The sequence below is a fragment of the Pteropus vampyrus genome, unplaced genomic scaffold (genome assembly GCF_000151845.1).
Source record: "Pteropus vampyrus isolate Shadow unplaced genomic scaffold, Pvam_2.0 Scaffold128, whole genome shotgun sequence".
NCBI classification, from domain to species: Eukaryota; Metazoa; Chordata; class Mammalia; order Chiroptera; family Pteropodidae; genus Pteropus; species Pteropus vampyrus.
Window position 1 is genome coordinate 4,688,997 of NW_011888909.1, and position 20,870 is coordinate 4,709,866.

The 20,870-nt window shown below is 35.7% G+C and overlaps 1 protein-coding gene and 1 pseudogene across 2 annotated transcripts in view; one reads left to right on the forward strand and one right to left on the reverse strand.

Annotated features, from left to right (window-relative positions):
- Positions 1–20,870, reverse strand: part of TPST1 (tyrosylprotein sulfotransferase 1) — a 109,787-nt gene that overhangs the window by 3,689 nt on the left and 85,228 nt on the right. Inside the window, exon 4 of one of the 2 annotated variants that reach the window (XM_011366985.2) lies at positions 3,164–3,214. The exons of the other annotated variant lie outside the window; for it this stretch is intronic. Coding sequence (XP_011365287.1) covers positions 3,164–3,214 — 51 coding nt within the window. The remainder of the gene's footprint in view (positions 1–3,163; positions 3,215–20,870) is intronic. 2 annotated transcript variants of the gene reach the window in all.
- LOC105296742 lies at positions 4,244–4,878 on the forward strand (annotated as a pseudogene).

Below are 20,870 nucleotides of genomic sequence, written 5' to 3' on the forward strand. Positions count from 1 at the left end.
ATCCCTCCAAAATTGCAACCCCTCAGTAGTAATGTTTATTTATTAGATTTATTCACTTGTTTTACAAAGTGCACTAATGTCTAAGTTCCCAAGGCCAAAATTCCACGATGTTTAGTTCTCATCATAGTACTTGTTAAAGTCTGAAAAACTTTCATTCCCTCCCTTTCTTTTTTTTTTTTATTATGGTGACATTGATTAACAAAATCCACTAAGTTTCAAGTGTACAATTCAACAGCAAGTCATATATATATATATTGCATCGCGTGTTCACCGCCATAGTTAGATTTCTTTCTGTCATTACATATTTGACCCTTTTATCCCATCTACCTCTCTCCTACCCCCCACCCTCCAGTAACCACTAGTCTACTGTCCATGTTCCTGGATGGATCTTGAGACTATCATGCTAAGTTAAATAAGTCAGGCAGAAAAAGTTGAAAACCACATGAAATCACTTATATGTGGGATATAAATTTAAAAGCACAAACAAAACATGACAAGTAAACAGAGACTCATGGACAGTTTTAACGTAGTTCATCTATCCATTTGAAAATTAATGATCGGTGTTTTTAATGACTCATTTAAGAAATCCTTCCCTCTTAAGGTCATGAAGATACTCTCCTGTCTCCTAAAAACCTTATTATTTTGCCTTTCACATTTAGGTCTATAATTCACCTGGAAATGATTTTTGAGAATGCTGTGAAGTGGGGGTGTCCCTTTAGTTTTAGTCTTACATACTCTTTTTCTTGACTCAGATTTATGCAAAACAGCCATTGAACTTGACATTCCTTCAAGGCTCTGCCTCTTACATTACTCTCTGGCTCCAGTTGCCACAGCCTGTACGTGAGTGTCAGCCTGTTCCTGAATTCATCCAGGTTTCTGAAACATCATGCCTAGCTCAGGGTCAGTGTTCTGCACTCCCTTGTCTGTAAAAGTTGATTATAGTCTTTTGGATGGATCATGAGTTACTTGAGAAGATCTTTCTTGTTGTTGTTAATTTAAAAAATTTTTCAATTACAGTTGACAGACAATATTATATTAGTTTTAGGTATACGACACATAGCAGTTGCACTTATGGGTATGATTACATATTTATATGACTTATTAAGTGATTACTCTGGTAAGTCTAAGTACCCATCTGACACCACACATGGTTATTGACTATATTCTCTATGCTATATTTTACATCTCCGTGACTGGTTTTACAACAGGCATTTTGTACATCTTAATCTATTCCCTTTTTCACTCAACCTCCTGTCAGGCAACCATCAATTTGTTCTCTGTATCTGTGAGTTTGTTTCTGTTTTGTTTTTTAGATTTCACATATAAGTAAAATTATGTGGTATTTGTCCTTGTCTGACTTATTTCACTTAGCATTATACCTTTAGGTCCATCCATGTTGTAGCAAATGGCAAGATTTCATTCTTATTTTTTACGGCTGAGTAATATTCCATTGTATATATGTACCAACTCTTCTCCCTCTATTCGTGTATTGATGGACACTTAGGTTGCTACCATAAATTGGCTACTGTAAATAATGCTGCAATAAACGCAGGGGAGCTTATGTCTTTTTGAATTAGTGTTTGCGATTTCTCCGGATAAATACCCATAAGTGCAACTGCTGGGTCAAAAGGTATATCCATTTTTAATGTTTTGAGAAACCTTCAGACTGTTTTCTATAGTGACGGTACCAATTTACAATCCCACCAACAGTGCACAAGGGTTCCCTTTTCACCACATCCTCGCAAACATGTATTTGTTGATTTATTGATGATAGCTATTCTGACAGGTGTGAGGTAATATCTCATTGTGGTTTTAATTTGCATTTCCCTGATGCTTAGAGATGTTGAGCATCTTTTCATATAACTATTGGTCATCTATATGTCCTCTTTGGAGGAATATCTATTCAGGTTCTCTGCCTAATTTTTAATCAGATTATTTATTTCTTTGGTGTTATGTTGTATGAGTTCCTTATATATTTTGGATAGTAACTCCTTCTGAGATGTATCATTGGCAAATATCTTCCCTGAGAAGATCTTTTTTCACTCTGACTCCTGAGGACTTATTCCAATTTCCCATAGCAGAAATTCAGTAAATGTTTGTCAAAAAATTGAAATGAATGAATGGATAGATTAAAATTAAATATGTGCTAATAAGAATATGCCTTGAAAGTAGTTTGAAATTCTCAAGTAATATGTACCGATGGCTGATTGTTATCAGACAAAGATCTAAGAAGCCAGAGTCTTCAACTCTGGTGTGAGACACAACTTCTCTTAGAGAGCCTACCCATTTACCTGCAGGCTTGCTTTAGGTAACACAACTTCACACAGAATCTGTGAGGTGGCATTTTCCCCTCACCAACGCTTATCTGAAACATTTTTGGAAACTGAGTTCAGTGCTGAGTCTTCGTTTCCTACTAACAGGCTAATCACTGATAGCAGCAGCCTAGAGGCAACATATAATATCACTAGTTTTTATATCACTATAATGGGAAATCTTCTGCAGGGCTCAAGCAGTAGTTACCCATTTTCCCCCACTACTATATAAGAATAGCAGATGAGGTTCAAATGCAGGACACTCTGGGCTACTCTAGGCACATCAGCCATAACACTACCTGTTTCTCTTCAACTCAATAAACATAATTGGAATCTGAGTAAATGAGAGTGTGACATTATAAGGATAACTCTGAATTTGTTTTAATTAATTATTTAAAAATTGAAAGTTATAAGCTTCAAATTCTTACCATCCTTACTCAACTTTAGCAGTTGAGGGCAAATGGCCATGTATTCACAAGTCTTCCAGGCTCCAAATGAGAAAAGTTAAAAGGCCATGGATATATATGTAATAAGAACAAAAGGTGGCTGCACATTTTTATCTCAAGTTAGATATCGGAAACCTGGAGCAGATATACAAGGTAGGCTCTCTCATGTGGTGTACCGTGTGTCTTGGAAGACCTCAAGCAATTGGATTTTAGTTACTAATAAGCTATTTCCCTAGTTTTAGAGACAATGAGCTCTCTGAAATTAAGACTGTGTTAAATTACTGTTAAAACCAATGATTATCAGAGGCCAATCTTTCTATGACCAGTACACATTATCTCTAAAAAGAGCATGTCAACACAAGAGCCCATCTATTATACATCAAGAGGAGGAAACAAATACAGTACCTGAAGTTTTTCTTTAAGAAAGTCAGGTAGCTGAAATTCTCCCTTATACACCTGGAAAAACAAAGCCAAGTATAAGTTTAAGGAAACAGGTACTGTCATCATCACTTCAGAATGCTTGCAATAGCTGATAGTGGATGGGTTCACCAATTCATTCTTGGCAAGTTTTAGAATGGGAAGCCTATCAGTTCAAGAGCAGCCAGAGCTGAAGGACTAAATAAAATCCCCATTCACTCTAATCCCACCTGCTCCACACTTGCCCGGGTGCTTCTGAACATGGGCTGGCTGGCAGAGGGCTCAGAACACACGAAGAAGAAAAATCAGCATTCCAACATTCCAAGTTCCAATCATTTTAGCTGTGAGAGAACGCAAGCCCTAGGCCATCTCCCTCAAGCAACCAACACAGAACTCCCACAATTTAGGAACAGGTTCCTCCTGATTCCCTTTTGAAATCTCAAACCTTAGAACCCTGGATTTAACCCAACTTTTCTTAATGTACCCAATATTCCCATAACAATTTGAATATTAGATGATTCTTAAAATGATATTTTAATTTCATAAAATCTTAAAATTTTACTCTTTTCTATGCATAGCAATTAGGAATTTTAAAGGATAATACCATTTATAATAACATAAAGTCACCAAATATTTAAGAATAAATCTAATAAAAGATGTGTAAGACAGAAAACTAGAAAACGTTATTGAGAGAAATTAAAGACCAAATAGATAGAGAGACATACTACTTTCAGGGATTGTAAGATCCAATACAGTAAAGATGTCCTTTCTCTTCAAAGGATTTCCCATTAAAATTCTAGCATGCTTTTGGCGGGGAGGGGAAGTAGTAATTTCAAGCTGATTGTAAAAGTTATATGGAAATGCATAAGGCCAAAAATAATCAAGGTAACCTTCAAAAGAAGAACTAAGTGGGAGGGGGATTATTCTACCAGATATTAAGACTTATTAGTGGGGTTTGGTGCCCCCTACGATCTGAAAGCAGTGGGGGCCACTGGATTTTAACCCCCTTTAGGCTTTTCTTGCCAACCCTGTGGAGAGACTTCTTAACCAACACAAACAAGTAAGGATATGATGTGAGGCAAGTGGACATAACTCCTTTAGAACAAAGGAAATTAACTTTTGATACCCATGTACTGGTTTAGGACTTGGAAGCCCATGGATTTGACAAAGCACAAGCAGAAATAACTGTATCAGCATTAACCACTTTATCAAATGTCAGCTTGGATACTACCTATAAGGAGATAGATGGTCACTCAAGCTCAACAGGAAATAACAGTATAACAGCTAATTGTTCATCTCGACTCCATCAGGAAAGAAATGGTCATCCCAGAGAAAAGTGAATTTGCAAATCTGAGAGCAGAGAATGAAAAAATGAAAACTGAATTAGAACAAGTTAAGCAACAGGTGATAAGTGAAACCAGTCGAATTGGAGCAGATAAACTGGACATCAACCTAGAAAGGAGCAGAGTAACAGATATGATAAAGAAAAGAAACTTATGGCAGCAACCACAGAATTTACCAAAAAGGATACTAAAACCGAAATTATTATTTCAGAGACCAATAAAAAAACTGACACTGAAATTGCTTCTTTAAAAACACTAATGGAATATAACAAGCTTGAGACAATTTGTTATCTTGCAGCCTCAATGTTTACTTGAGTGGCAACAGCACTGGGATTTTATGGAATCTGGAAATTGCAGTGAAGTGACTATATTATGCTCCTACTGCTGCTACTATTGACTTCTTAGAACACTGCTCCAGGCTAAATTTACTTTGAACACTGGAAGTTGCCTCAAAACTTAATACAAGATTATTCCAAGTACATATGGACTAAAAAATGTTTTAGAAAGAGATATATTTTGTCTTATGATGTCTTTATTTTATTATGCTGAAAAGCTGGTATTCAAAACCTGATTAATTGGAGATAAAAGGTCCTTTTGTCTTTATCCTTTTGATAGTTCATAGAAACTGAACCAGAGTTTTCTTGTGCTTGCTTGAACAACTCTAAATCATATAGGATTTCTTTGGTATCTGCTGCCTACATACTTTGTGTTGTATTCAACTTTCCTGGTAACTACTGCATAAGTACCTTTTCATATAAAATAAAATATAACAAAGTTGTTTGAATTTAAAAATGAGTTACCAAACTGCGGCTCCTAAGGGACCCCATTTTGAAAAACAGCAGTCTAAATTGCAATTGGATTTGCTGGAGAATATAGAATAAGTAGAAGTCTGTGGAAATAAATAACTAGAGGATTTCGGAAATATGGTGGAGTGAGAGATGTCCCTAGACCTCTCCATTTGAAGCAAAAATAAGCTGAAGATCTAAAACTCAACAAAAAACCCAAACTGTACACCAGCACGTCTGAGTGTGGGATCTGCGCATAAGAGCTACCACAGGTCAGAACCCCTGGTGTTGGGAGGTGGACTAGGAGAAACAAAGTCCCAGACGGAACTCCCTGTAAGAGGAGGAGGAAGTAAGAAGGTGCGTTCCATGAACAGTCCTGCCTGGGAGTGCTGTGAGTGCCACACCGGTGGTGGCAGGGCCCAATCTTCAGGGCAGAAAGCAAAGAAGCAGGATCACAGAGAAACAACAGTTATTTTTTACTGGCCATGATTGTTAAACCAAGGATGAGCTGCCATCTCCAACTCCCAACTCAGAGAGGACTCACCCCCATACCCTCCGAAACTGAACACTATGGAGCCCCAGGGAAATCTGAGGAAATGCTACTTAAACTGTTGCTGACACTGACAGGGACTGAAACTGAGGGTAGCAAGCATAATTAAATATCTATCGGAAAATAGAAAGGTATTTATAAGGCTTTATATAAAGCAGGGTTCCAAGAGGATTAGATGCCACCTACTGGAAGCCAAAAGAAAAGTGCCTTCTTTGCAGCAAGCAAAAGAGAGAACTTTATATAACAAATCTATTGGGGGAAAAAGCAGAATACATTTCCATTAATGCCCAGGCAAAGAAATAATCCATTAAACACCATTAACAACCAAAGTGACAAGGCATCTCAGAAATAAAGAGAAAAATCTCCAGAAAATAAGCTTACAGACATAGAAATATACAACTTAAATGACAGAGAATTCAGGATGGTACTTCTGAAAAAACTCACTGAATTCCGAAATGAGTCATATCAACAATTTCAGGAATCGAAAAAAACATCTAGATGAGCAGAGAAAGAACCCTGAACTCTCAAAAAGAACAGAATAAATCTTCTGGAGATAAAAAACACATGCAAGAGTTGAAAAATGAAATAGCAAGCTTGGGAAATAGAGTCAACCAAATTGAGGAAAAGATCAGTGATACTGAAAGACAGAAATTTAGAAATAAATCAGAAGGAAGAAGAGAGAAACTGAAGAATGAAAAATAATGAAAGATAAATACAAGAACTAGTTGATATCATCAGGAGAGGAAACAAGAATAACGGGCATTGTCGAAAGCGAGGAAAAGGAGCAGGGACTAGAAAGCATTTCCACACAAATAGTTGACAAGAATTTCCTAAATCCAGGGAATGAGCTAGAGCTTGGAATTCAGGAAATCCACAGAACAGCCAATTATCTCAACCCAAAAAGGCCTTCACCAAGACACATTGTATTAAAATGATCAAAGGTCAATGAAAAAGACAGAATTCTCAGGGCAGCCAGAGAGAAGAAAATGGTAACTTATATAGGAAAAACAATTGGATCATCCTCGGACTTCTCAGGGCAAACCTTACAATTCAGAAAGAAACGGAATCAAATATTTAAATTATTAAGTGAAAGGAACTACCAGCCTAGAATAATGTATCTAGCTAAACTTTCCTTTAGATATGAAGGAGAAATTAAGACCTTTCCAGACATACAAAAATTGAGAGAATTCTCCACTACGAGGCCTGCACTACAGGAAATCCTGAAAGGGGTCAGCTCACCTAAAACAAAATGACAAGAAAAACAAAAACAAAAAAAACATAATTAGGAGTAAGGTGACCATCAGGCAAATAGAAGCAGAGGAGTGCAACCTTTATGAAGAACAGGGCATTATAAGCTTAAACAAAAAGAAGAGAATTGCTATAGCAAGATAGTAATAAACGTTCAGCATACATAGGGACAAATTGAGACAACAATGACAGAAAAGGGAAGGATTCAAAGATCCAAATTTGCAAAGGGGAATGGAAATGAGGCACGCACAGAAGAAAATGGACAACTGTATATATATAACTATCCTTTACATATTCGTAATGGTAACCACACACCAAAGATTCAGAACTGAAGTATATAACATAAAACAAGAAAAACCAGAGGTAAAACCCACAAAAGCCAACCACAATAAAGAAAACAGAAACACATAGACAAGGAAGCAATGGAAACACCGAGCAACCAGAAAGCAAAAGATAAAAAGGCTATAAGAAGACCTCATATTCAATAATCACCCTAAATGTAAATGGATTGAACTCACAAATAAAAAGGTGCAGAGTTGCAGATTGGATCAAAAAACAAAACTCAACCATATGCTGCCTCTAGGAGACATATCTTAAAGACAAATATAGACTCAAAGTGAAAGAGTGGAAAATGAGATTTCAAGCAAATAGCATTCAGAGAAAAGCGAGAGTAGTGGTGCTAATATCAGACAAAATAGACTTCAAAATAAAAAAGGTAAAGAAAGATACTGAGAGACACTTCATAATGATAAAGGGAATCATACACAGAGAAGACATAACAATTATTAATATCTCTGCTCCCAATAAGGGAGCCCCAAAATATATAAAGCAATTACTAACAGAACTAAAGGGAGAAACAGACTGAAACGATATCGTAGCAGGGGACCTAAATATCCATTGTCACATATGGACAGATGATCCAAACAGAAAATCAGTAAGGAAATAACATCCTTAGATGACACATCAGACCAACTGGACATAATTAACATTTACAGAGCCTTCCATCCCAAAACAGCTGCTTATACATTCTTCTCTAGTGCACTCAGAACATTCTCAAGGATTGACCACATACTGGGACACCATATTCTCTGATCACACTTTGAAACTAGACATCAACTGCAGAAAGAAATCAGGAATAACCACAAATACATGGAAATTAACCAACATGCTACTGAAGAATGACTGGGTCATAGAAGAAATAAAAAGAGACATCAAGAAATACATAGAAACGAATGATAATGATAGTACAACATATCAAAGCTTTTGAGACATGGCAAAAGTGGTCATAAGAGGAAAGTTCATATCATTACAGGCCTATCTCCAAAAACAGGAACAAGCCCAAATAAACAACCTAATGCTTCATCTTAAAAAACAAGAAAAGGAAGAATGAATGAAGCCTAAAGTAGGCAGAAGGAAAGAAATAATCAAAAGTAGAGCAGAAATAAATGAAATTGAAAACAAAAGAAAAATGGAAAAAATAAATGCAACAAAGAGCTGGTTCTTTGAGGAGGTTAATAAAATTGACAAACCTCTGTCTAGACTCACTAAAGAAAAAAGAGAAAAGACACAAATAAACAAAATCAGAAATGAAAAAAGGAAAAATGACTGACATCATAGTAATACAAAGGATTGTGTAAGAATGCTATAAAAAAGTATATAACACCAAATTTAATAACCTAGAAGAAATGGACTAGTACTTTGAAAAATACAATCTTCTTAGACTGAATCAAGAAGAACTGGAAAATGTAAATAGACCGATCAGCAGTATGGAAATTGATACAATCATCAAAAAACCTACCAAAAAGTAAAAGTCCAACACTAGATGGCTTCACCAGTCAATTCTACCAAATATTCAAAGATTTAATACCTATTCTCCTCAAACTCTTCCAAAAAATTGAAGAGAAGGCAATACTTCCCAATTCATTTTATGAGGCCAATATTACCTTGATACCAAAACCTCGTAAAGATAATACAAAAAAAGAAAACTACAGACCAATATCTCTCAAAAATCTTAAATAAGATATTAGCAAACTGAATACAGCAACATATTAAAAATATTATACAACACAATCAAGTGGACTTCATCTCAGAGGCACAGGGATGGTTCAACATATGCAAATCGATTAATGTGATATACCACATAAACAAAGTAAAAAATAAGAATCATATAAGACGCCTTCTACAAAATACAGCACCCATTTATGATCAAAACACTTAACAAAATCGGTATAGAAGGGAAGTACCTTAACATAATAAAGGCCATATATGACAAACCCTCAGCCAACATTATACCTAATGGTGAAAAACTAAAAATCTTCCCTCTAAGATTAGGAACAAGGCAAAGCTGTCCACTATTGCCACCGTTGTTCAATATAACATTGGAGGTCTTAGCGAGTGCAATCAGACAAGAGAAATATATAAAGAGCATCCAAATAGGAAACGAATAAGTCAAAATGTTACTATTTGCGGATGACATGATTCTCTATATAGAAAACCCTAAAGACTCCACAAGAACACTACTTGAAACAATAAGCAAATACAGTAAAGTTTCTGGATACAAAATCAATGTTCAAAAATCCATAGCATTCCTATACTCTAATAATGAAGTGTCAGAAAAAGAAGTAGAAAAAATAATTCCTTTTGCAATTGCAACAAAAGAATACCTAGGAATAAATCTAACAAAACATGTGAAGGACCTATATAATGAAAACTATAAGGCCCTATTCAAAGAAATCGAAGAAGATACAAAGAAATGGAAAGACATTCTGTGTTCTTAGACTGGAAGAATCAACATAGTTAAAATGACCATATTACCTAAAGCATTATACAGATTTAATGCAATCCTTTCCAAAATCCTATTGGCATTTTTTAAAGAAATAGAACAAAAAATCATCAGATTTGTATGGAAGCGCAAAAGACCTCAAATTTCCAAAGCCATTCTAAGAAAAAAGAACAAGGCTGGAGGTGTCACTCTGCCCAACTTCAAATTATACTACAAAGTGACAATAATCAAAATGGCATGGTATTGGCAGAAAAACAGACACACAGACCAGTGGAACAGAATCAAGAGACCAGAAGTAAACCCATATTTATATGGGCAAATAATTTTCTACAAAAAAAAGCCAAAACCGTACATTGGAGAAAGGAAAGCCTCTTCAATAAATGCTGCTGGGAAAACTGGAAAGCTACCTGCAAAAGAATAAAACTAGACTGTTGTCTATCAGCACACACCAAAATTAACTCAAAATGGATGAAGGACCTGAATATAAGACCTGAAACAATAAAATGCATAGAAGAAAACATAGGAACTAAACTCGAGAACCTTGGACTTAAAGAGGATTTTATGAATTTGGTCTGAAAGGCAAGGAGAATAAAAGAAAAATAAATGACTGAGACTACATCAAATTAAAAAGCTTCTGCTCAGCAAAAGAAATCATCAACAAGGTAAAGAGAGAACCATTTGAATGGGAAAATATATTTGCAAGCAACATCTCTGATAAGAGCCTAATATCCAAAATATACAAAGAACTCATACGACTCAATAACAACAAAAAAACCAAATGATCCAATCAAAAGATGAGCAGAGAACCTGAACAGACACTTCTCCCTAAAGGATATACAAATGGTCAACAAATATTTGAAAAGATGCTTTACATTGCTAGCTATTAGGGAATTGCAAATCAAAGCCACAATGAGATACCACCTCATAGCTGTTAGAATGGCTATAATCCACAGGACAAGTAATAACCAGTGTTGGTGAGAATGTGGAGACAAAGGAACCCTCATACACTGCTGATGGGACTGCAAATTGGTGCAGCCACTATGGAAAACAGCATGGAGTTTCCTCAAAAAACTAAGAATCGATCTACCATATGATCCAGCAATCCCTCTACTGGGTATTTTGGATATTGAAAACCCATATCCAAAAGTATAAATATACACTGATGTTCAATAGCATTATTCACAGTGGCCAGGACATGGATGCAACTGAACTGTCCTACGATAGATGATTGGAAGAAGAAGCTGTCGTACATATATACAATGGAATATTTTTCAGCCATAAGAAGAGTTTCATGAAGTGCTTCCATTCGCAACAACATGGATGGACCTTGAGATAATCATGCTAAGCGAAATAAGCCAGACAGAAAAAGTTGAAAATCACATGATATCACTTATATGTGGGATATAAACCTAAAAACAACAAATGAACAGGACAAACAAACAGACTCAAGGACATGAGCTATAGACTAGTGGTTACCAGAACGTAGGTGGTGGGGGAGGAGGGCGGAGGTAGACGGAGTAAAGGGGGTCAAATAGAGGGGGCTAGGGAAAGGAGGAAGTTGGTAAAAGGGATCAAATATATGGTAGCTGGAGGAAACTGGACTTTGGGTGGTAAACATACAATAGAATAAACAGATGTCAAATTATAATGTACACCTGAAATTATATAATTGTATTAACCAATGTTACCCCAATAAACTTAATTAAAAAAATTAAATAAAATAAAGACAAAAAATTTAAGAAATAAAAGTGAGTTACTATACTGCTGTAGACTATTGTGTTTTTTTGTAATGAACAATAAAAACAATAAATTTTAAATTAAAAAAGACATTATTATAGTTATAATTAAACTATATTATATAGCTACATATGTAAAAAATACAGCTATAATTAAGACAGTAAGGTTCTGTCACAAGGATAGACAAATATATTAATGAAACAGAATGAAGAGTGCAGACTTTAGTATACAGAAGCTTGGTTTAAGACAAAGGTGGTACTGTAGGGGAGTGCAATCAGGCTGAACAAATAAATGTGGCTTATGTATATATGATATAGTACATGGTAATAAAAAAAATTACTACTCTATCAAAAAACATAGATAAATCCCAGTACATAATCATGAGGGGGAGAAAAAGCCAGGCCCCACAAAATAATATAGTACACATATCCACTTAAAACTTTAAAGCTCATAAATAGGCAAAACAACTTTATGATGTTAGAAATCAGGTTACTGTTTACTCTGGGGAACAGAAAGATGGTAGTGATGGGGAGGGGGGATAAAGAAGATTTCCAGGGTGCTAGTAATTTACTATTTTGACATGGGTAAAGATTATGAAGGTGCGTTCATTTTGTGATCATTTATTGAGCTGTGATTTGTGTAATTTGCTGTATGTATGTTATATACTTCAATAACAAAATTGAATAAACGAATTAAGCTGGTACCTAAATGCTAAATATTTACTATGCGCGCGCACACACACACACACTTTGTATAGTACAGATGTTTGTTTCAACACTGTTTGTAACAGCAAAAATATTAGAAACTAATCATGTCAATCAAAAGCGAAGATTTCCATTAGTAAAATCTGATAACTGCTGGACTTAAGAAACTGTGTAAGAAACTATGGATTTTTTGGGGGAAGAGAGTCACTTATAGGCCCTCGGAACACAAAGAAGTCTTCTAAAGGTGAGTCCTAAAGCCTACAAATCTAAAGGATTTTTACTTGGTTATAAGACAACTGATCCACTTCTAAAAGTAGCAGCATTCCCTCTGAGATTCAGAGAATGAATGCATTCTTTTCCCTTCTCTTTCCGTGCAATTTCTAAAACCTGGTATATTCTTGGGGTCTCTGCTGCAGTCCTAAGGAAGCTTAAAGCAGAGATATCAGACTTATGGATAAGGCATTTCTTCAGAGATGCATCACACAGAAGCTGAGGTGGGTGTGTTGGCTCATGCTGTGAAATTTCCTAAAATCTCTCAAAGGTTCACAAACTCCAAACAAGCATTATCTGGCCTTGACATGCCCTTTATCTCTTGCTGAGCAGTCCCAAGCCCAGCAGTAGTGGCAGTCAGCCTCAGTTCACAGCTCAGCCTCTATCATGCACCTCCAAGCCCAGCACAAGTGGCATCCATCTGCAGATCACTTTGTAGCTCATAAAAAGTGGCTCTGGGCCTTGCACAGATAGCAACTGACCTTGGCCTGCACTGAGGCACCTTCCAAGAGCCCCTAGAACCAGCACACCTGGTGGCAAGCTTCAGACCACACCAGAGCACCATCCAAGCACTTCCACAAATGACAAACCCAAAGGACAGACTCAGCAGGCACCAGAGACCTGCTAAAGAGAATCCTACTCCATTTGGTGAGCCCCTGCACAACAGCACCTCCACTGTAGTCACAGCCAATCCTCACAACCAATCAGCCTGAGGGTCAGTCTTTCCCACTGATACGCCAACAACAATAAAGGCTCAATATACAACAGGAGGGCACACACAACTCATGCAAGGGACACACTTGGACATATCTAGCTCAGGTGACCAGGAAGATTGCTCCACTGGTCCCCACAGAAATCTACTATATAAGGCTACGCTACCAAAACCAGGAGCCACAGCAGCTCTACCTAATATGTAGAAACCAACAGGGAGGCAGCCAAAATGGGGAGACAAAGAAACATGTCCCTAATGAAAGAACAGAACAAGGCTCCAGAAAAAGAATTCAATACAATAGAGACCAGCAGTCTACCAGATACAGAGTTCAAAACACTGGTTATAAGAATGCTCAATGATCTCAGTGAGAACTTCAACAAAGATATAGAAAATATAAAAATGGAGATAAAAAATATAAAAAAAGACCAGTCAGACATGAAGAATACCATAACTACAATGAAGAATACATTAGAGAGAATCAACAGTAGATTAGATGAAGCAGAGAATCAAATCAGCAATTTGGAAGATTAAGGTAGCAGAAAATACCCAATCAGAACACCAACAAGAAAAAAGAATCCAAAAAAATGAGAATAGTTTAAGGGGCCTCTGAGTAAGCATCAAGTGTACAAACATTTGCATTATAAGGGAACCAGAAAAAGAAGAGAGAGAGAGCAAGGAATTGAAAACCTATTTGAAGAAATAATGATGGAAAACTTTCCCCAACCTAGAGAAGGAAATAGACATACAACTCCAGGAAGCACAGAGAATCCCAAACAAGATGAACCCAAAGGGGCTCACACCAAGATACATCATAATTAAAATGCCAAAGGTTAAATACAAAGAGAGAATCTTAAAAGCAGCAAGAGAAAAGCAGTTAGTTATCTACAAGGGAGTTCCTATAAGACTGTCAGCTGACCTCAACAGAAACTTTGCAAGCCAGAAGGGACTGGCATGAAATATTCAAAGTGATGAAAAGCAAGGACTTACAACCAAGAATACTCTACCCAGAAAAGCAATCATTTAGAATTGAAGGCAAAATAAAGAGCTTCCCAGACAAGAAAAAGCTAAAGAGGTTCACCATCACCAAAGCAGTATTGCAAGAAATATTAGAGGAACTTCTTTAAGGAGGAGAAGAAGAAAAAAAAGATTGAAAATATGAATAATTTAGCGGCGAAAACTATATACCTATCAATAATTACTTGAAATGTAAATGAATTAAATAAAAAAACATAGGGTGGCTGAATGGATAAAAAGATAACAACCATACATATGCTACCTACAAGAGACCCATTTCAGATCAAAGACACACAGAGACTGAAAGTAAAGGGATAAAAAAAGATATTTCATGAAAATAGAAAAGCAAGGAAGCAAGCGAGTTGGGGTAGACTTTAAAATAAACACTACAATAAGAGACAAAGAAGGACTTTGTAATTCCACTTCTGAGTACTTATCTGAAGAAATCCAAAAGACTAATTCAAAAAACATATGCATCCATATGTTTATTGCAGCCTTATTTGCAATAGCCAAGATATGGAAGCAACCTAAGTACCTATCAATAGATGAACGGATAAAGAAGTGGTACATATATAGAGCGGAATATTACTCAGCCATAAATCTTGCCATTTGTAATAACATGGATAAATCTAGAGGTTATTATGCTAAGTGAAATAAGTCAGACGAGAAAGATAAATACCATATGTTTTTACTTATATGTGGAATCTAAAAAACAAAATAAAGAAACAAACATAACAGAAACCAGCTCATAGATACAGAGATTTTGGTTGCCAGATGGGAGTGAGGCTGGGTGGAAAAGGTGAAGGGATTAAGAAGTACAAATTTGTAGTTATACAATAGTCCTGTAACATAGAGAACATAGTCAATAATATTGTAATAACTATGTATAGTGTCAGATGGGTGCTAGATCACCCATAAGTTATATAAACATCAAATCACTATGTTGTACACCTGAAACTAATATAATATTGTATGTCAACTGCAATTGAAAATTTAAAAAATTATTTTAAAAAAGGGATCACAGAGAGAAGTCAAAACAGCATAGATGATAGAGGCTTTGTTCATCTGCTCTTACAACCACATCAAAGTCATGACAGAAACACAGAGCAAACAACAAGCAAAGTTGCCTGGGGTCTAGATGAACAATCTCGAAAACTAGAGAGAGAAATAAGAAATCAACCTGCAATGGAAAGAGGTAGGATGGGGTGAGAGAACAGAACAGAGATCCAGAAATAATGGAGTCAAGCAATCTAACAGATGCAGAGTTCAAAACACTGGTTATAAATATGCTTAATGAACTTAGGGGAAATGTAGATGAACTCAGTGAGAACAAAGAGATAAAAAACATAAAAATGGAAATGGAAATTATAAAAGGGAACCAGTCAGAAATGAAGAACACATTATCTGAGATAAAGAGTATATTAGAGAAAATCAATAGAGTGGTTAAAAAAGAGGATCGAACCACTGATAAAGAGGATAAGGAAGCCAAGGACACTTAATCAGAACAGCAAGGAAAAAGAAGCAAAGACTCTAATAGTAATTTAAGGAGTTTTGGGACAAAATTAAGTGTAAAAACATCTGTGATATAGGGGTACTGGGAGGAAGAGAGGGAGAACAAGAAGTTGAAGAGCTATTTGAAGAAATAATGATGGAAAACTTCCTTACCCTTGTGAAGGAAATAGACATACAACTCCAGGAAGCTCAGAGAGTCCCAAGAAAGAGGAACCCAAAGAGGTCCACACCAAGACACATCATAATTAAAATGCCAAAGGTTAAATACAAAGAGAGAATCTCAAAAGCAGCAAGAGAAAGCAGTTAGTTACCTACAAGGGAGCACCCATAAGACTGGCAGCTGATTTCTCAAAAGAAACTTTGCAGGACAGAGGGCTTGGCACGAAATATTCAATGTGATGAAATCTGACGATCTACAACCATGAATACTTTACCCAGCAAAACTATCATCTAGAGTTGAAGGACAGATAAAGAGCTTCCCAGACAAAAATAAAATAAGCTAAAGGAGTTCATCAACACCAAGCCATTATTACAGAAAATGTTGGAGGGACTTCTTTAAAAAGAAAAACACATGTATCAAAATCATGAATAAAAATGGTAATAACTACATATCTATCAACAAGTACCTCAAATGGAAAAGAATTAAGTGCTCCAACCAAAGGATAGAGTAGCAGAATGGCTAAGAAAACAAGACCCCTATATATGCTGCCTATGAGAAACTCACTTCAGATTAAAGACACACACAGACTGAAAGGAAAAGGATGGTAAAAGATATTGCCTTGATAGACCTAGAGGGTATTGTGCTAAATGAAGTAAGTCAGACAGAGAAAGAAATACCACATGGTTTCATGTACATGCGGATTCTAAAGAACAAAATAAACAACAATAACAACAAAAATGGAAACAAACTCATAGATAGAGAATATTTTGAGGACTACTAGTCAGGAGGAGGGTTGAGAGGATGGTGAAATCAGGCAAAGGGATTAAGAAATACAAATAGATAGTTACAAAATAGTCATGGAGATATAAATTATAGCATAAGGAAAATAGTCAACAATGTTGTAATAAATATATAAGGGGGAAGAGGGGTACTATATTTAGTGGGGTGACCACTCAAGCTCTAATCACTATGCTGTTCAACTGAAACTAATATATTATTGTATACCAACCATAATTGAAAAAATACTCATTCACTTGTAGAATGTAAATATGAGCAACTAATTGCCTATTATAGTTCAATAAAGCTAGGGGGAGGGGAAAGGATTACAAAGAAAAAGAAAAAAAGAAAACAAAAACCAAAAAAAAATTTAAAAAGAAAAAAAGGAATCATGTATAAAATAGAACCAATTAATTAGAAACTGACCCACTAAGCCCAATATCACTTCGCCTCTTACTACAGCCTCACCTATGGTCCTACAGTAACAATTTTACAATCAAGATGTAAACAAAAGTCTTGAAGTAGCTAAAATGGATGTCATTAACATGACTTGCAGACTCTATAGGTCCTCCATAGAGTCTCTGTAGGTTCCTCCATAGTCCCTTTTCCTTTACACAACATTTTAATCAACATCAACCTATAGCAATTAGATATATCACACAGGAAGACAAAGGGCAAGTACTAATAACTGAGAAGTGATAAATGAAACAATGGAAGACCTAGAAAATATAAAAGGCGGAAAGGAAGACGAGTTTTTTAAGAAAGGAATCAACAGTTTTATATCCTGTATAAAGAAAGAAACAGGTATTTTCTCTTTATAACACATATAATAGTTAATTTTCTTCTCATGAAATAAAATTGTAAATTATGATCAGTAATTTATTTAAGAAGGTATGGAAGTATGTGATCAAATGCAGAAGGAATTCTACACTAAATTAAGATTTGTTCCTTACTGGGACAAATCCATCCAGAAACTTGACTCTAGGATGACTGCTTTCCCAAGGGTTTCAGATAGTCAAGCTTTTATAAGTTATCAAAGAAATTGTCAGAAATGTTATGAGGCCAAAATCTGAACTTAGCTTGATCTTATGGAGAATACTAAACTTTTTCCAAATGGTTTTCATGTTAAAAATGTCTTTGGTCACTTTCTGAGACACATGTGCCTTGCTATTTGTGGTAGGCAGCTTCTGAGATTGGGCCCTCATGATCCCTGCCTCTGGTATTCATAACCTTGTGTAATCCCCTTCCTTTAACTGTGAGCTGGATCTAGTGACTCGCTTCTAACAACAAGAATGTGGCAAAAATGACAGGGTATTACTTCTGAGATTAGGTCTCAAAAAGTCTGTATATTCTGTCTTAGGGACTCTCTCTTTGCTTAGTCACTCTGAGGGAAGCTAGCTGCATATCGTGAACTACCTTGTAGAAAGGCCCACACGGCAAAGAATTATCTCCAGCCAATGGCCAGCAAGGACCTGAGGCCTGCCAACAGTCAGAAGAGTGAATTTGGAAAGGGATTCTCTCCCAATTGAGCCTTCAGATAACTGCAGCCCTGGCTGACAGTTTGACTGTAACCTCATGAAAGACCTTGACCAGAGATTTCTAGGTAAACTGCTCTTGGATTCCTATCCACAGAAACTGTGAGATAATATATTTGTTGTTTTAACCTGCCAACTACCCTAAATTTTAGGGTAATTTGTTATGGCTCAGTAGATAATACAGATTTTGGTGTCATAAGTGGAGCTCTATTGTAACAAATACTTACAACGTGGTGGATGTTTTGGAACCAGGTAGTAGAAAGTAGCTGGAAAGAATTTAAGGAGAGCACTGGTAATGCCTAAATTGCCATGAATTAACAGTTAGTAGATTCTAGACTTTAAGAAGGCTGCCTGTGGGAGTTTCAAGGAACCTTGAAACATCTAATTAAAAATGAGTCAGAAAATTTAGCAACCCTGTTACTTGCAGTTATATATAGAGAGTAGAAAATGAACTAGATGGTCCAACTAAGGAGATTTCCAAGCAAAGTGTTGAAAGTGTCACTTGGTTTCTTCTTGATGATTATACTGAAATGTAAAAGGAGAGAGAAATTGAGGAAAGGACTGTTATTTTTTTTAAAAGGAATAAACAAAATAGAGTCTAGAAAAGCAACACAAAAGATTAACGAAACCAAGAGCTGTTTTTTTTGAAAGAATAAACAAAACTGCTAAACCCTTAACCAGACTCATCAAGAAAAAAGAGAGGACCCAAATAAATGAAATCAGAAATGAAAGAGGAGAAGTGACAATTGACTCCACAGAAATACAAAGGATTTTAGGAAAATACTATGAGTAATTATATGCCAACAAATTGGACAATCTGGAAGAAATGGATACATTCCGAGAAACATATAATCTCCCAAGACAGAGGGACTGAAGAAACAGAAAATCTGAACTGTCTGATTACTACTAACAAAACTGAATCAGTAATCAAAACACTCTCAACAAACAAAAGTCCTGGACCAGATGGCTTCACAGGTGAATTTTACCAAATATTCGAAAAAGAACTAACACCAATCCTCAAACTACTCCAAAAAATTCAAGAAGAGGGAAGGCTCCCTAAGACAAAGACATTACAAAAATAAAAACTATAAGCTGATATCCCTTATGAACATTGATGTGAAAATCCTCAATAAAATAGTAGCAAACCAAATTCAGCAATACACCATGATCAAGTTAGATTTATACCTGGGATGCAAGATTGGTACAATAGCTGTAAATCAACTAATGTGATACACCACATTAACAAATTGAAAGATAAAAATCATAGATCATATTGGATGCAAAAACAGTGTTTGACAAAATCCAGCATCCATTTATGATAAAAAAATCTCAGCAAAGTGGGAATAGAGAGAACAAACCTCGACATAATAAAGGCCATACATGACAAACCTACAGCTAGCATAATACTCAACGGGGAAGGCTAAAAGCGTTTTCCTTAAGATCAGGCAAAAGACAAGAATGTCTACTTTCACCACTTCTGTTCAACACTGTATTGGAAGTCCCAGCTATAGCAATCAGACAAGAAAGAAATAAAAGGTATCCAAATTGGAAAGGAGAAGTAAAACTGTCACTATTTGCATATGAAATGATATTATATATAGACAACCCTAAAGATTCCACCAAAGAACTATTAGAACAGATCAATGAATTCAATCAAGTAAAAGGATACAGATACTTGACTGAAGTCAGCTGCATTTTTATACACCAATGATGAACTTTCAGAAAGAGAAATTAAGAAAACAATCCCTCTTACAACTGCATCAAAAACAATAAAATACTTAGGAATCAAATTAACCAAGGAGGTAAAAGACCTGTTCTCAGAAGATTATAAGTTATTGAAAAAAGAAATTGAAGAAGATACAAATAAATGGAAGCATATACTGTGCTCATGGGTAGGAAGACTTGACGTCATTAAAATGGCCATACTACCCAAAGCAATCTATAGATTCAATACAATCCCTATCAAAATACCAATAGCATTTTTTAGAGAACTAAAAGAAATAATCCTAAAATTTATATGGAAACATAAAAGACCCCAAATAGCCACAGCAATTTTGAGAAAGACAAACAAATTTGGAGGCATCACAATACCTGATATCAAACTATGCTACAAGGCTACAGCAATCAAAACAGCAAGGTACTGGCATAAAAACAGATATATTGATCAATGGAACAGAATAGAGAGCCCAGAAATAAATCCATGTCTATACACTCATTTACTATATAACAAAGGAGGCAAGAATATACAATAGGGTAAAGACAGTCTCTTCAATAAATGGTGCTGGGAAAATTGGACAGATACATTAAAAAAAAATGAACTGAACAATCTTCTTACAACATATACAGGAATAGACTCAAAATGGATTAAAGACTTAAATGTAAGACCTGAAACCATAAAGCTTCTAGAAGAAAAAATAGGCAGTAAATTCTCTGATATCACCACTAGTAATTTCTTTTTGGATGTATCTCTTCAGGCAAGAGAAATAAAAGAAAAAATAGACAAAAGGGACTACATCAAACTAAAAAGTTTTTGTACAGCAAAGGAAACCACCAAAAAAAAAAAAAA